This window comes from Ranitomeya variabilis, chromosome 3, assembly GCF_051348905.1.
Source record: "Ranitomeya variabilis isolate aRanVar5 chromosome 3, aRanVar5.hap1, whole genome shotgun sequence".
Taxonomy (NCBI): Eukaryota; Metazoa; Chordata; class Amphibia; order Anura; family Dendrobatidae; genus Ranitomeya; species Ranitomeya variabilis.
In genome coordinates this window covers 686,328,500-686,340,915 of record NC_135234.1, presented here as the reverse complement: position 1 = coordinate 686,340,915, position 12,416 = coordinate 686,328,500, and the positions used below count along the sequence as shown (strand labels likewise).

Sequence of the window (12,416 nt, the reverse complement as noted above, 5' to 3'; positions counted from 1 at the left end):
CTGTACTGCAGTACGTTCATGTATTGCATGTCTTCCGGACGCACATTCAGTTGAAGATGGCAGGAACACAGAACCGGTCCAGGACGCTGCTACATGCCAGTTCGGGGGACCAGCTGCAATTTGAACCATCGGTTCCCCAGAACTGGTGGGATCTCAGCCCTGGTCCGTACAGCCGGGAGTTTGTTGCTTTCACAATCCCATAGTAGTATCGTATAGACCAGGGGTCAGGAACCTTTTTGGCTAAGAGAGCCGTAAACGCCACATATTTTGAAATATAATTCCGCGAGAGCCGTACGTGCTTGCAGACGGCGCGGCTATGCAGGGAGTTATGGGAAATGTAGTCCATGCTCCCTACCGCTCACCACTGCCGCCAATGCTTATCAGGCCATCAAAGAACTACCAATATCAGCGTGCACCGCGGCCTGATGGAGCGCGGTGCATGCATCCTTCCCAGGGGCGTAGCTAGAGCTTTTGCCGCCCGGGGCTGTTCCCGAGTTTGGCGCCCCCCCCCAGAACGTATGCGATTTTCACACTTAGTCATGTGCCCACGAGCTCCTCTCCCTTAAGCTCCCAATGTTCAGTGAAAAACTGAGAGAAGCAGAAGAGAAGCTCGTTGTCACAGGACCATGAGTATGAAAATCGCATATGAGTGAAGTTTCCATGTGTTGACGACTGAAACCTGCGGAGCTGAATCCTGACATCGCACGCTTCTGAATTCTCACAACGCATGCACTGCACACTTTTAGGATTCTCCCTTGCCGGTGGACAGTCATGTCAGCACAAGCATGTGATTTGTATACTTCTGACCACATTCCGACTAGACGTGCCCGGCCTCACTCAGTTCATTTTCATAGAGTGAGGCCACACATGTCTAGTCAGCACGTGACCGCATGTATGTAAATCGCCAGCACCAGAGAATCCTGACAGTGTGCAGGGTGCACTGTGAGAAGTCAGAAGTCTGCAGTCACAAAGAATGACTGCAGACTCATCACAAACCTGGACATCCCCTTTAATGCTCCTAACATAAATAAAAACGAGAGTTAGTATCACAAATAACATTTACATCCAGGTACCTGATAGATGACGTCTCCTCTGGAGCCGTTCTCCCCATGTTGAGTTTTCTCATCCACAGCCGTCTCTGCAGACTTCCATCTTCTCCGCTCTTTTGCAGAAAATCTCCACATGACGCCCTTAAAGATACAAGTGTCATTATAATGCTCCTGAATAAAAAATTTCCCCTCACTATATTGTCTGCATAAAATATGACCCCCACACTGTCTGTCTTATGGTACATGCTCTTCACACTGACCTCCCCTTTCTATACCGGACCCCTCTTCACACTGACCTCTCACACTGTGTCCCCCCTATAGGGCCCAGTATTTATACTGTACTCTCTCATCACACTCCCCCTCCTTTGTATACTGTCCCCTCCTGGCTGTGCCCTTACACTGTCCCCCATGCTACGCATGCACACATCCCAACACCCTCACTCCCCGTACTCTGTCCACATACGTTTTTCACATCGCTACTCATACTGTGTCCGCATACATTCCCCCGTTTGACCCCAAGCTGTCTGCACCCATCCCCCATACTGTTTCCTCATATATGCCCCCCCATCTCCCCCTTTGCTCTTCATTTTGTGTCCTCAGATCTCCCCCACACATTAAATCCCCCCATCCCCATGACAAATCTCCCCCCACACACAATAAATACCCCATCTCCACTCACATTAAATTTCCCCCCACAATAAATCCCCCCATCTCCACTCATATTAAATATCCCCAATCCAATAATATATCCCACTATCCCCACTCACATGAAATCCCCCCCACAATATATGCCCCCATCCCCCCCCACAATATATGCCCCCATCCCCACTCACAGTAAATCCCCCCACAATATTATATGCCCCCCATCCCCACTCACAGTAAATCCCCCCACAATATTATATGCCCCCCATCCCCACTCACAGTAAATCCCCCCCTGCACCTTCGGTGTCTTCAGCTCCACTGGAGCACTTACCACCGATCTGCATCTCCTGCTCTGCCGCGCAGGTGAGTGACGTCAGCAGCGTGATCACATGACCTGATCACGCTGCTGGCGTCGCTCTGACCCGGCAGTCAGAGCTTCAATTGTACTCGCATCACAGATACGAGTACAATTGAACACTGGGAGCCGGCGCGCCGCAGCTTCTCTGTGCCGGCTGTCAGCTTGACAGTCGGCACAGAGAACAGCTGACTCCCAGTGCGGGGGGTGACAGAATGCAGCCGCCGGGGGAGACACTGCGGACCGCCGCTTTAGGTGGCCCGACTGCGCCCCCCTGCCGGCTGCGCCCCCCTAGATACGCCACTGACTCACCGCCGCATTGTGCCGCCCCCCGCATTGTGCCGCCCGGGGCGGACCGCCCCCCCCCCCGCACCCCCCTTCCTACGCCACTGATCCTTCCCATAGACAGGTAGGAGCCCTGTCTGCGAGCCAGATACGGCCATCAAAAGAGCCATATCTGGCTCGCGAGCCATAGGTTCCCGACCCCTGGTATAGACCCTTGTATGGTTCCCTGAGATCAGTTCAGATCCTGTACACAATAGATACATCATGGCCTTCGTATGTTTATCAGAATTATAACTTTACTTTTTTTGTCTGTTTCCTCCACAGCCGCTCACGCAGGGTCTGTACTATTATTATATTCAACAGCTGGCGTTTTACTGGTCCTTAATGTTCTCCCAGTTCACAGACATCAAGCGCAAGGTAAGTCTTCCCCGAGAATAAGGCAGTATGTGGGAATGTGATGCTGCCTGGAAGTAGACCATAGCCTGTTCTTCTCAGAGCTAATGGATGGGAGCTGGGCTACCTAGAGGTAGATTTGTTACTGGAGATCGGCTCCATGTACATCGTCATGTATGCAAGCAAAAGTCACGTGTGAGCAGAGGGCTCCATTCACCCATCAGAGACCCAGAGAGCCGCCTGTTGGCCTCCTCTGGGTGGTTTGCATTAGGTAGCAAGCTGTAGGGTTAAGACTAAGGCTACTTTCACATTTCCGTTGTTTTGGAACCGTCACAATGCTTCGTTTTGGAGAAAAAACGCATCCTGCAAAGTTGCCTGCAGGATGCGTTTTTGCGCCATAGACTTGCATTAGCGACGCATTGCGACGTATGGCCACACGTTGCATGCGTCATCCTCTGAATGCGTCGGGTTTTGGCAGCCCGTCGTTTTGAAAAAACGTTCAAGTGAACGTTTTTTCGTACTTTGCATCCTGCATTTTTTTTTTTTTTTTTTATTCGTTTATTAATTGCAGAATAAATCATACATGCATTTGCATCCATCATTATCCATTATAACCTGAAATACAGATTATTATGCATTGTCACATCTGGAATATTACAAAAGTAACAAATGGTGTACGTCAATCATTAGTATCTTATTCTGTAACCTTAACTACATTAACTACTAATAGAACGCCGCCAGAAAGAAGAGTTTCGTATAAATTTCACCCTGTAAGTAATGCCTCCAAAGCCACGGGCCCCACTTCTTACATATATACTAAATTGTTACAACTTATAGAGTGTGATGGGAGGAGTTCCATCTACCCCATATTTTCTCAAATTTATCTGGACATCCTCTATTCTGATACAATGTCCGTTCATACGGGATAATTGAGTTCACTAAATCAACCCAAGCTCTGAGAGATTGGTAAGGACCACCCATCCACCGCAGCGCCAGCACCTTCCGCGCCATAAACAGTGTCTCCCGCAGAAAAATCCAAGTGTAGTGATCCCATGTTTCTGCATCCCACACCCCAAATAAACAAATCAATGGCTCAAGTGGGACAGGAATCGACAACAAGGATGTCAATAATGTCGTCACCTCCTTCCAATAATGAAAAATGACAGGACATTTCCAAATCATATGAATAAAATCCGCATCACTGGAGTGACACCTCAGACAATCTGACGAATGGAGACGACCCATTTTAAAAAGACGAGTCGGGGTCAAATAGGATTGTTAGGATGACCCAATTGTACATCATATATTATTGATTGATGGGGAAACTTTAGTTGGAGATTCCAGAATATCGTCCCATTCTTCCCCCAGTGTATCTGGAAGAAGCCCCTCCCATTTCCCCTTAATAGAACCTATAATAGACCCCCCTCCTATGGATAATAGATAGGTGTATAAAGAGGAAATAAGTCCTGGAGGAGCTTGTGAATTGAGAATTCCTATTAATAGTAAAGATGAAATAGCACGACCTGTGCCCATATTCCGTATGTGCGATTGAAAGGGATATTATAAGTATTTTGTAATTGTTCAAAGGAGATAAAAATCCCCTGGTTATGTATATTACCCACTGAGAGAACACCATGCGATATCCAAAATTCCGTGGACGGGTGGCCCAATAATCCCGGGAAATAACTGTTATTCCACAGTGGCATTTCCGCTGCTATGTCAACAAATTTAGTTATTTTTTTAATTTGCCTCCATATTGATCGTGCCAACTGGAGCAGAGGTAGCAGACGAGGAACTCATCCTGCATTTTTAACTGCGCATGCACGGGCGGAGATCACTCTCTCTCCTCCCCGGAACTTTAGAATGGGCAGCAGACGCGTTGAAATACTGCGTCCGCAGCTCACGTTTATGCACAAACGTACGTCGCGCCGACGCTTTGTGACGGTCCCGTACCAACGTAAATGTGAAAGAAGCCTTAGTCTGTGATCTTATGGATTAAGCTCCTCAGTAGAGCAAAGTGGCAGAAGAAATAAGCTTTAGGTGAATGGTACCAATAACTCATGGTGGGAGTTCATCTACCTTCCAAAAAATATTAGTATGGCCACTGGTAGTAATATTGCTATTTTGTGCAGTAAAAAATGGGGGCAACTAGAGAAGCAGATGCTGCTATTAAGTATTGTCAGTCACTTCCTTACCCAAATTCTGTATCCTGATGAATCCCCATGCATACAACTAACAGAAATGTTCTGCTAGGTGCTATGCAGTATGACGGCCTGGCCACATGATTGCTGCCGGGTATGTGGGTGTTTGTTTTGTTTTCTTTTAAACATATTATTATTATTATTATTATTATTATTATTATTATTATTATTATTATTATTATTATTATTATTATTATTATTATTTTATTTATTTATATAGCACCATTGATTCCATGGTGCTGTACATGAGAAGGTGTTACATCACAATACAGATATCACTTACAGTAAGCAAACTAACAATTACAGACTGATACAGAGGGGCGAGGACCCTGCCCTTGCGGGCTTACATTCTACAGGATGGTGGGGAAGGAGACAATAGGTTGAGGGTCAGTGCAGGTTGGTGGGTTTTCAGGTTCCTTGCAGAGAAAATCCTCTGGAGAGTCAGCCACAGACTATAGGGTGTGAAGGGTCCAGTCCAGCGCTGACCCCGGGCGGCTTCTCCCTGCATCACTTTATAAATTGTCCGGTCTTTCTTGTATGCGTACACTTAGATACACCTGTCAATCAGCGAGATGTGAGTAGGTGACCGGGGAGGCGCTGAACTAGTCTTGTCTTTTCCCATTATACTCACCCGGGTATTTAAATGGTTTCCCGTGAAACGCTTGAGTGTTTTAGAGAAAACCAAGGCTTGCTGCAATCACACAGACCGCCTCTGATTTTTGCTTCCCACGGTTTTGGACTGGTTCCCCTTATAAACATAAACAAAATACCAGCCACCTGCCATGAGTGGTGTAATACATGTATAGGGCTTCTGTAGTGATCATTCTTATTATGGGAGAACCTCGTATCTTGTTTGGTGAACCTTTTAGGGTTACATTTACTTGGCACACGTATAAGCGGCACTGTCTACGAGATCTTATCTCCAGTACATGAGCAATCCAGCATGGATGGATGATGTGGAGCTGTGTGCCGGGCGGACGGTCCCTCTGCAAACACTGCGTATCCTGCCTCATGCTACAACACGACAGTTCTCAGCCGTCCTGTGACTACATTTCCTGTACTCGCCGGTGCTAATTGAAGCTCATAGGACACAACCACATTCTTTCTTCATATCTTGCCCTCGTGTCTCAAAAACTCAAGTCAGCCAACTTCTTATTAGGAAAAGAATAATCTGATGGCCGTTCTGCACATTGTGAATCACTGAACAAGGCCATTTCTTCTTATATAGAGGTGGGAATGGAAATGTTCCTTCACCCCCTGTGCTGCAATCTTGGAGATTTGGAATTTGGGAACAATTATTTTTTTCATAGTATTATTTATTTTTTTAAACATGAAACATTGTCGACCCTTCTACATATGCCCTATTCAGAAGGAGAGGATTTCTGTTTTTGGTAATCTCCCCGATCCCCGATATTCAGAGAGTGGAGCTGCTATAAAGAGCAATATGTTCTGATGACAGATCCTCTTAAGTGCAGTTTTCAGTCGATTTAACATCTAATCAATACGCCAGCAATGTCTGGTAGTTAAGGGGTCAGACCTCTGGGCCTCATACAGTCTTGACCGGACACTAAAAATTTTCTGTCATATGGAATCTAGAAACCTTTACAAATTGATAATTTCATCTTTGCCGGTGTAATGTTGTCAAAAGTTTGATTCACCGCTTGAGGGTCTTCCGGTTTTATGAAAGTCTTTCTGTATGTGACTGCAGACTTCTGACTTTTTACAGCGCGAGCACTGTACGCTCTTCAGTGTCACCGGTGAGGGTTGGCGGTCACATGCCTGCATGCTCTGCCCCGCTCAGTACAAGTGAACGGCGCGAGGCCGCACAGTCTAGTCACAATGAGGCCAGAAGTCTGCAAATCACATACTTGTGATCATATGGATGACCCCCTCCCCTACACTCTCCCCAAATTGCAGCATGCACTATTTTCCTCCGATGATTGGATAGCGCACGCCCATTCACCTCTATAGGGCTGTATAAAAAATAGGAGTGTGATCAGAGTTGACAGTTTTTTCCACCGCCGAGAGAATCAGTCCAATTACGCTGATAAGGCCAGATGAGATAAACAGAAAAAGCAGAAAAACATTATCCGTACACTTACTATGCGGAGCGATTTCTCAGAAGGAACGAAGGACCACTCATCCATAATGCTCAACTCGGCCCCTCATCCATCTGAATGAAAATTCTAATTAAAATAAATTAATTTGATTGAGATTTGATGTAATCTATACAATCCCCATATAGATGAATCTGTTGGTAAAATACCATCACACACGTTTCTTGGTGGTCTTGGAGACCACAGCTGTATTCCATGTCCCTATAAATTTGGGGATCACTCCACACATCTGATTGGCAGAAAATAACCAATGCACAGCTATGAAGATCCTGTGAGGTCCATACATTTTTATGCCAACACGGATAAAGCTGAGCCCTTTTATTAATGGTCCAATCATGTGGTCAGCACATGTATCACCGCTCCTTGTGATGATGTTCCCATCACGTGATCCAAACAGTGGCCGCTTTAATCTCTGCTCATGCTAGCAATATACACTGCTCAAAAAAATAAAGGGAACACTAAAATCCCACATCCTAGATATCACTGAATGAAATATTCCAGTTGTAAATCTTTATTCATTACATAGTGGAATGTGTTGAGGGCAATAAAACCTAAAAATGGTTAACTTAAATCACAACTAATATCCCACGTAGGTCTGGAGTTGGAATGATGCTCAAAATCAAAGTGGAAAATGAAGTTACAGGCTGATCCAACTTCAGTGGAAAGGCCTTAAGACAAGGAAATGATGCTCAGTAGTGTGTGTGGCCTCCACGTGCCTGTATGATCTCCCTATAACACCTGGGCATGCACATGATGAGGCTTGGGATGGTTTCCTGAGTGATCTCCTCCCAGACCTGGACTAAAGCATCCGCCAACTCCTGGACAGTCAGTGGTGCAATGTGACGTTGGTGGATGGTGCGAGACATGTCCCAGATGTGCTCAATCGGATTCAGGTCTGGGGAATGGGTGGGCCAGTCCATAGCTTTAATGCCTTCATCTTGCAGGAACTGCTAACACACTCCAGCCACATGAGGTCTGGCATTGTCCTGCATTAGGAGGAACCCAGGGCCCAACCGCACCAGCATATGGTCTCATAAGTGGCCTGAGGATCTCATCTCTGTACCTAATGGCAGTCAGGCTACCTCTGGCGAGCACATGGAGGGCTGTGCGGCCCTCCAAAGAAATGCCACCCCACACCATTACTGACCCACTGCCAAACCGGTAATGCTGAAGGATGTTGCAGGCAGCAGATCACTCTCCACGGCGTCTCCAGACTGTCGCGTCTGTCACATGCTCAGTGTGAACCTGCTTTCATCTGTGAAGAGCACAGGGAGCCAGTGGCGAATTTGCCAATCCTGGAGTTCTGTGGCAAATGCCAAGCATCCTGCACGGTGTTGGGCTGTGAGCACAACCCCATCTGTGGACATCGGGCACTCAGACCATCCTCATGGAGTCGGTTTCTAACCGTTTGTGCAGACACATGCATATTTGTGGCCTGCTGGAGGTAATTTTGCAGGGCTCTGGCAGTGCTCCTCCTGTTCCTCCTTGCACAAAGGCTGAGGTAGCGGTCCTGCTGCTGGGTTGTTGCCCTCCTACGGCCCCCTCCACATCTCCGGGTGTACTGGCCTGTCTCCTGGTAGCGCCTCCAGCCTCTGGACACTATGCTGACACACAGCAAACCTTCGTGCCACAGCTCACATTGATGTGCCATCCTGGATGAGCTGCACTACCTGAGCCATTTGTGTGGGCTGTAGAGCCTGTCTCATACTACCACGAGTGTGAAAGCACAACCAGCATTCAAAAGTGACCAAAACATCAGCCAGAAAGCATTGGTTCTGAGATGTGGTCTGTGGTCCCCACCTGCAGAACCACTCCTTTATTCAGTGTCTTGATAATTGGCAATAATTTCCATCTGTTGTCTATTCCATTTGTACAACAGCATGTGAAATTGATTGTCAAACAGTGTTGCTTCCTAAGTGGACAGTTTGATTTCACAGAAGTTTAATTTATTTGAATTTAGATTCTGTTTGTGTTCCCTTTATTTTTTTTGAGCAGTGTACTTCAGTTGCACACCCAGCCAATCTTAGATCAGCCACTCCCCCATAAATATTATCTGTTTGGGTTATTAAAGATTTTGGTTACTGCAGGTATGAATGATTCTCACACCTTTCAGAATACAGTATCTGTTTGTGGCAGTCTGTAATCTGTCACTCTGACAAGTGAACACAGAGTTCGACTGTTGGAAGCAACGTGGAGCTTCCCGATAGCTGTGGCACCATGTAGGGCTGTGAATCTTCTGCACTTTTAGGATGCGCAGCCCATTCTCTACAGTTCTGTGTATGGCCGGGGAGTGCGGGACATATTGCACATAGTTACATTGTAGCACAGTAGAGGTCAGCGTCTTCCTTTTCTTCACACTTGTTGCTTCTGGCAGTAATATTTTTGCTACTTCTGATTCTATGGCCCAAGGTCAAAAGGTGATTTCTCTACTATAACCCCACATCTGCCCTACCGCTGAATGTAAGAAATATTTCCATACAATGCCGGACTTGATTTCCATGTCTAATAGTGTTCATTTCTTAATTGACAGGACTTCTTACTAATGTTTGTTCATCACTTGGCCGCTGTTGGCCTCATATCGTTTTCCTATGTCAATAACATGATCCGTGTGGGGACCCTGGTGCTGTGCCTGCACGATTCTTCTGATTTCTTGCTGGAGGTAGGAGTAATAAACTTGTTTTCTTAGTAAAACTGCATGCAAAGTGTATACTGCGGTGTGTGTGTGCGCTAATGGGCTTCTCCATAATACCCGCATACAGACGATTGCTTTCTGTTCTAGTAAATTGCTGGGAGAAGCCCCCAGGTGGCTGAAACGTCACTGGATTTATCATCAGAGTTTCGGCGTAGATGCAAAATGTTGTTGAATCTCCGGTGCAGAAAGGGGGTTTTCTGCTTTTGGTAAACTATTGTCCACAGGCGCAGTTCAGCGAGGAAAAATAAAAACCCCAAAACACAGGGGCAGCAGCAGGGACAAAGCTCAGTCTTGGCACTGCAGACAATCAATGAGCTCCGCAGGCTATGCCATCTGCATTGGAAAGCCAATGACCTCAGTGATTGGCTGCAGAACTGTTAGCATGACGTCAACGCCGCAGACAAACGGCCGAGACCTAGTAAGCAGTGGACCTGGGGAGGGTAAGTAATTCAGTGTTGTGGGTACTTGTTTTTTCTTTACACTTTGCCTTGGGATAATCGTTTACTGGAACCAAAAAACAGCGGTAAATCCTGAATAAAGTACTTTCGTGACAAACTGGAAATAAGCAAAATGAAATATGACTCGCATCACCTAAGCGTAATAATGGATCATTATAGTAGAGTGCTCGTCCTGGAATAAAGAGGGAGGAAAAAAAACAGAACCAGATTTATGCTGCATCAGGTTATGTGCACACAACATCATTTAACCCTTTATTTCAAGAGGCGCCTTCCCTGGCGTCCCTTTAGCCTTTTTCATCATGGCTTTGGCACCTACTACTTTTTTCTTTTGACCTAATAAGTCAACTACTGAGCGTCTTAGTCGGTCCCCGCCTGAAGAATGGTCCGGTCAGGCTTCAAAAGCCATGTGGTGGCAAAAAGCAACGTGGTTAAAAGCACGTCAGAACAATGTGCGCAAGACAGACTTGAAATCAAGATGTTTATTTTTTTTGACTTTTTTTTGTTCTTCAGGCGGAAAGATGTTGTGTGCACATGCCCTTAGAGCAGGAGCATCAGAGCCCGGCCATGGGAGAGACTGCTGCTGGTTCCTAAAAGCTTTCTCTTTCCTTTACTACACTGTTAATGAGATCTGCTACACTCCATAATACGTCCAGCGCCTGATACTATTTCCTCTTTCCTAAAAGGCAGCAAAGATGACAAACTATGCAAAGTACCAGAGACTATGTGATGGCCTCTTCATGATGTTTGGGCTCATGTTTGTGACCACACGACTTGTAATTTTCCCAACATGGTAAGTTTTTAAAGATTTACCCACAGCCCATGATTTTCTCCTACTTAAAGGGGTTGTCTAGGGTTGGTGAACAAAGTGTTTTTTTCATTATAGTAGTATGCCGCTTTCTCTTATACACTTGATAGGTGGCACCGCATAGATCGTCTTCCTTACCAATTGCCAGAACAGGGGACTTGTGTCTCTCAATCTCCACTGGCTCCATGACCTCTGCCAGGAGGTGAACTGAATGGCCAGTTATGCGGATGCCCTTCTGATCTGCCCCCCCACTGCCCCCAAAGTATGACCCAGATGAAGGCAGCCGAGAATCGGCTCACCCTTGGGTATCTTCAGTGTCATAATGGTACATTTGTGACCTGCTGCTCCATTCAAACCTACTCCTTTGGGTGATCCGAGGGGGTCCCAGTGTTATAGCATACACTGATCTAACGGTTATTAACTATCCATTGAATGAGCAATAAAGGGGTATTGTAGCCCAAACAAGTAGAGAGGAAACAAATCTTCACTAATGTCCAGAGCGGTCAGACACTGCAGCAGTCGCACCCATGTTATGTTTCTCCCATAGCGGCTGATGGTGTGAGAATAGGATCTCCACATGTTCTTTTCTTTAATATACCTTACACCATTGGACCATTTGGTGTAAAAGCTATTGGGAACCTCCTCATTGGAAAATTGGGCTCGGTCTGTGTGCACGCTGCAGAGCTTTGTTCACTCACTGCGGAGCAAAAAATGACTAATTGGGTAATTGGGACTTGTCAGACACCCTAGGGAATAGTCAGGGGTCTGCTTCTTCGGAGACGTTATCTAGCATGGGTGTATGTATATGTGTGTGTGTGTAATATATATATATATATATATATATATATATATGTAATGTGTATATATATATATATATATATATATATATATATATATATATATATATATATATATATATATATATATATATATATATATATATATATATATATATATATATATATATATATATATATATATATATATATATATATATATATGTAATGTGTATATATATATATATATATGTAATGTGTATATATATATATATATATATATATATATATGTAATGTGTATATATATATATATATATATATATATATATATGTAATGTGTATATATATATATATATATATATATATATGTAATGTGTATATATATATATATATATATATATGTAATGTATATATGTAATGTATATATGTAATGTGTATATATGTAATGTATATATATGTATGTGATATGTAATATATATATATATATATATATATATATAATATTTTATTTATTTATTTTTTTAAAAGTCCTGATCGTGTGTGTTTGGATGCAGCGATAATTCACTCTGGAAGCACAGTGGCTCAGTGGATAGCACTGCAGCCTTGCAGCGCTGGAGTCCTGGGTTCAAATCCCACCAAGGC

General features: G+C 44.8%; 1 protein-coding gene across 2 annotated transcripts in view; it reads left to right on the top strand.

Moving 5' to 3' along the window:
- CERS5 (ceramide synthase 5) overlaps positions 1–12,416 on the top strand; it is a 91,816-nt gene that overhangs the window by 65,932 nt on the left and 13,468 nt on the right. For both annotated transcript variants that reach the window (XM_077298068.1, XM_077298067.1), the window contains exons 6-8: positions 2,656–2,748; positions 9,573–9,701; positions 10,876–10,982. In XM_077298068.1, coding sequence (XP_077154183.1) covers positions 2,656–2,748; positions 9,573–9,701; positions 10,876–10,982 — 329 coding nt within the window. The remainder of the gene's footprint in view (positions 1–2,655; positions 2,749–9,572; positions 9,702–10,875; positions 10,983–12,416) is intronic.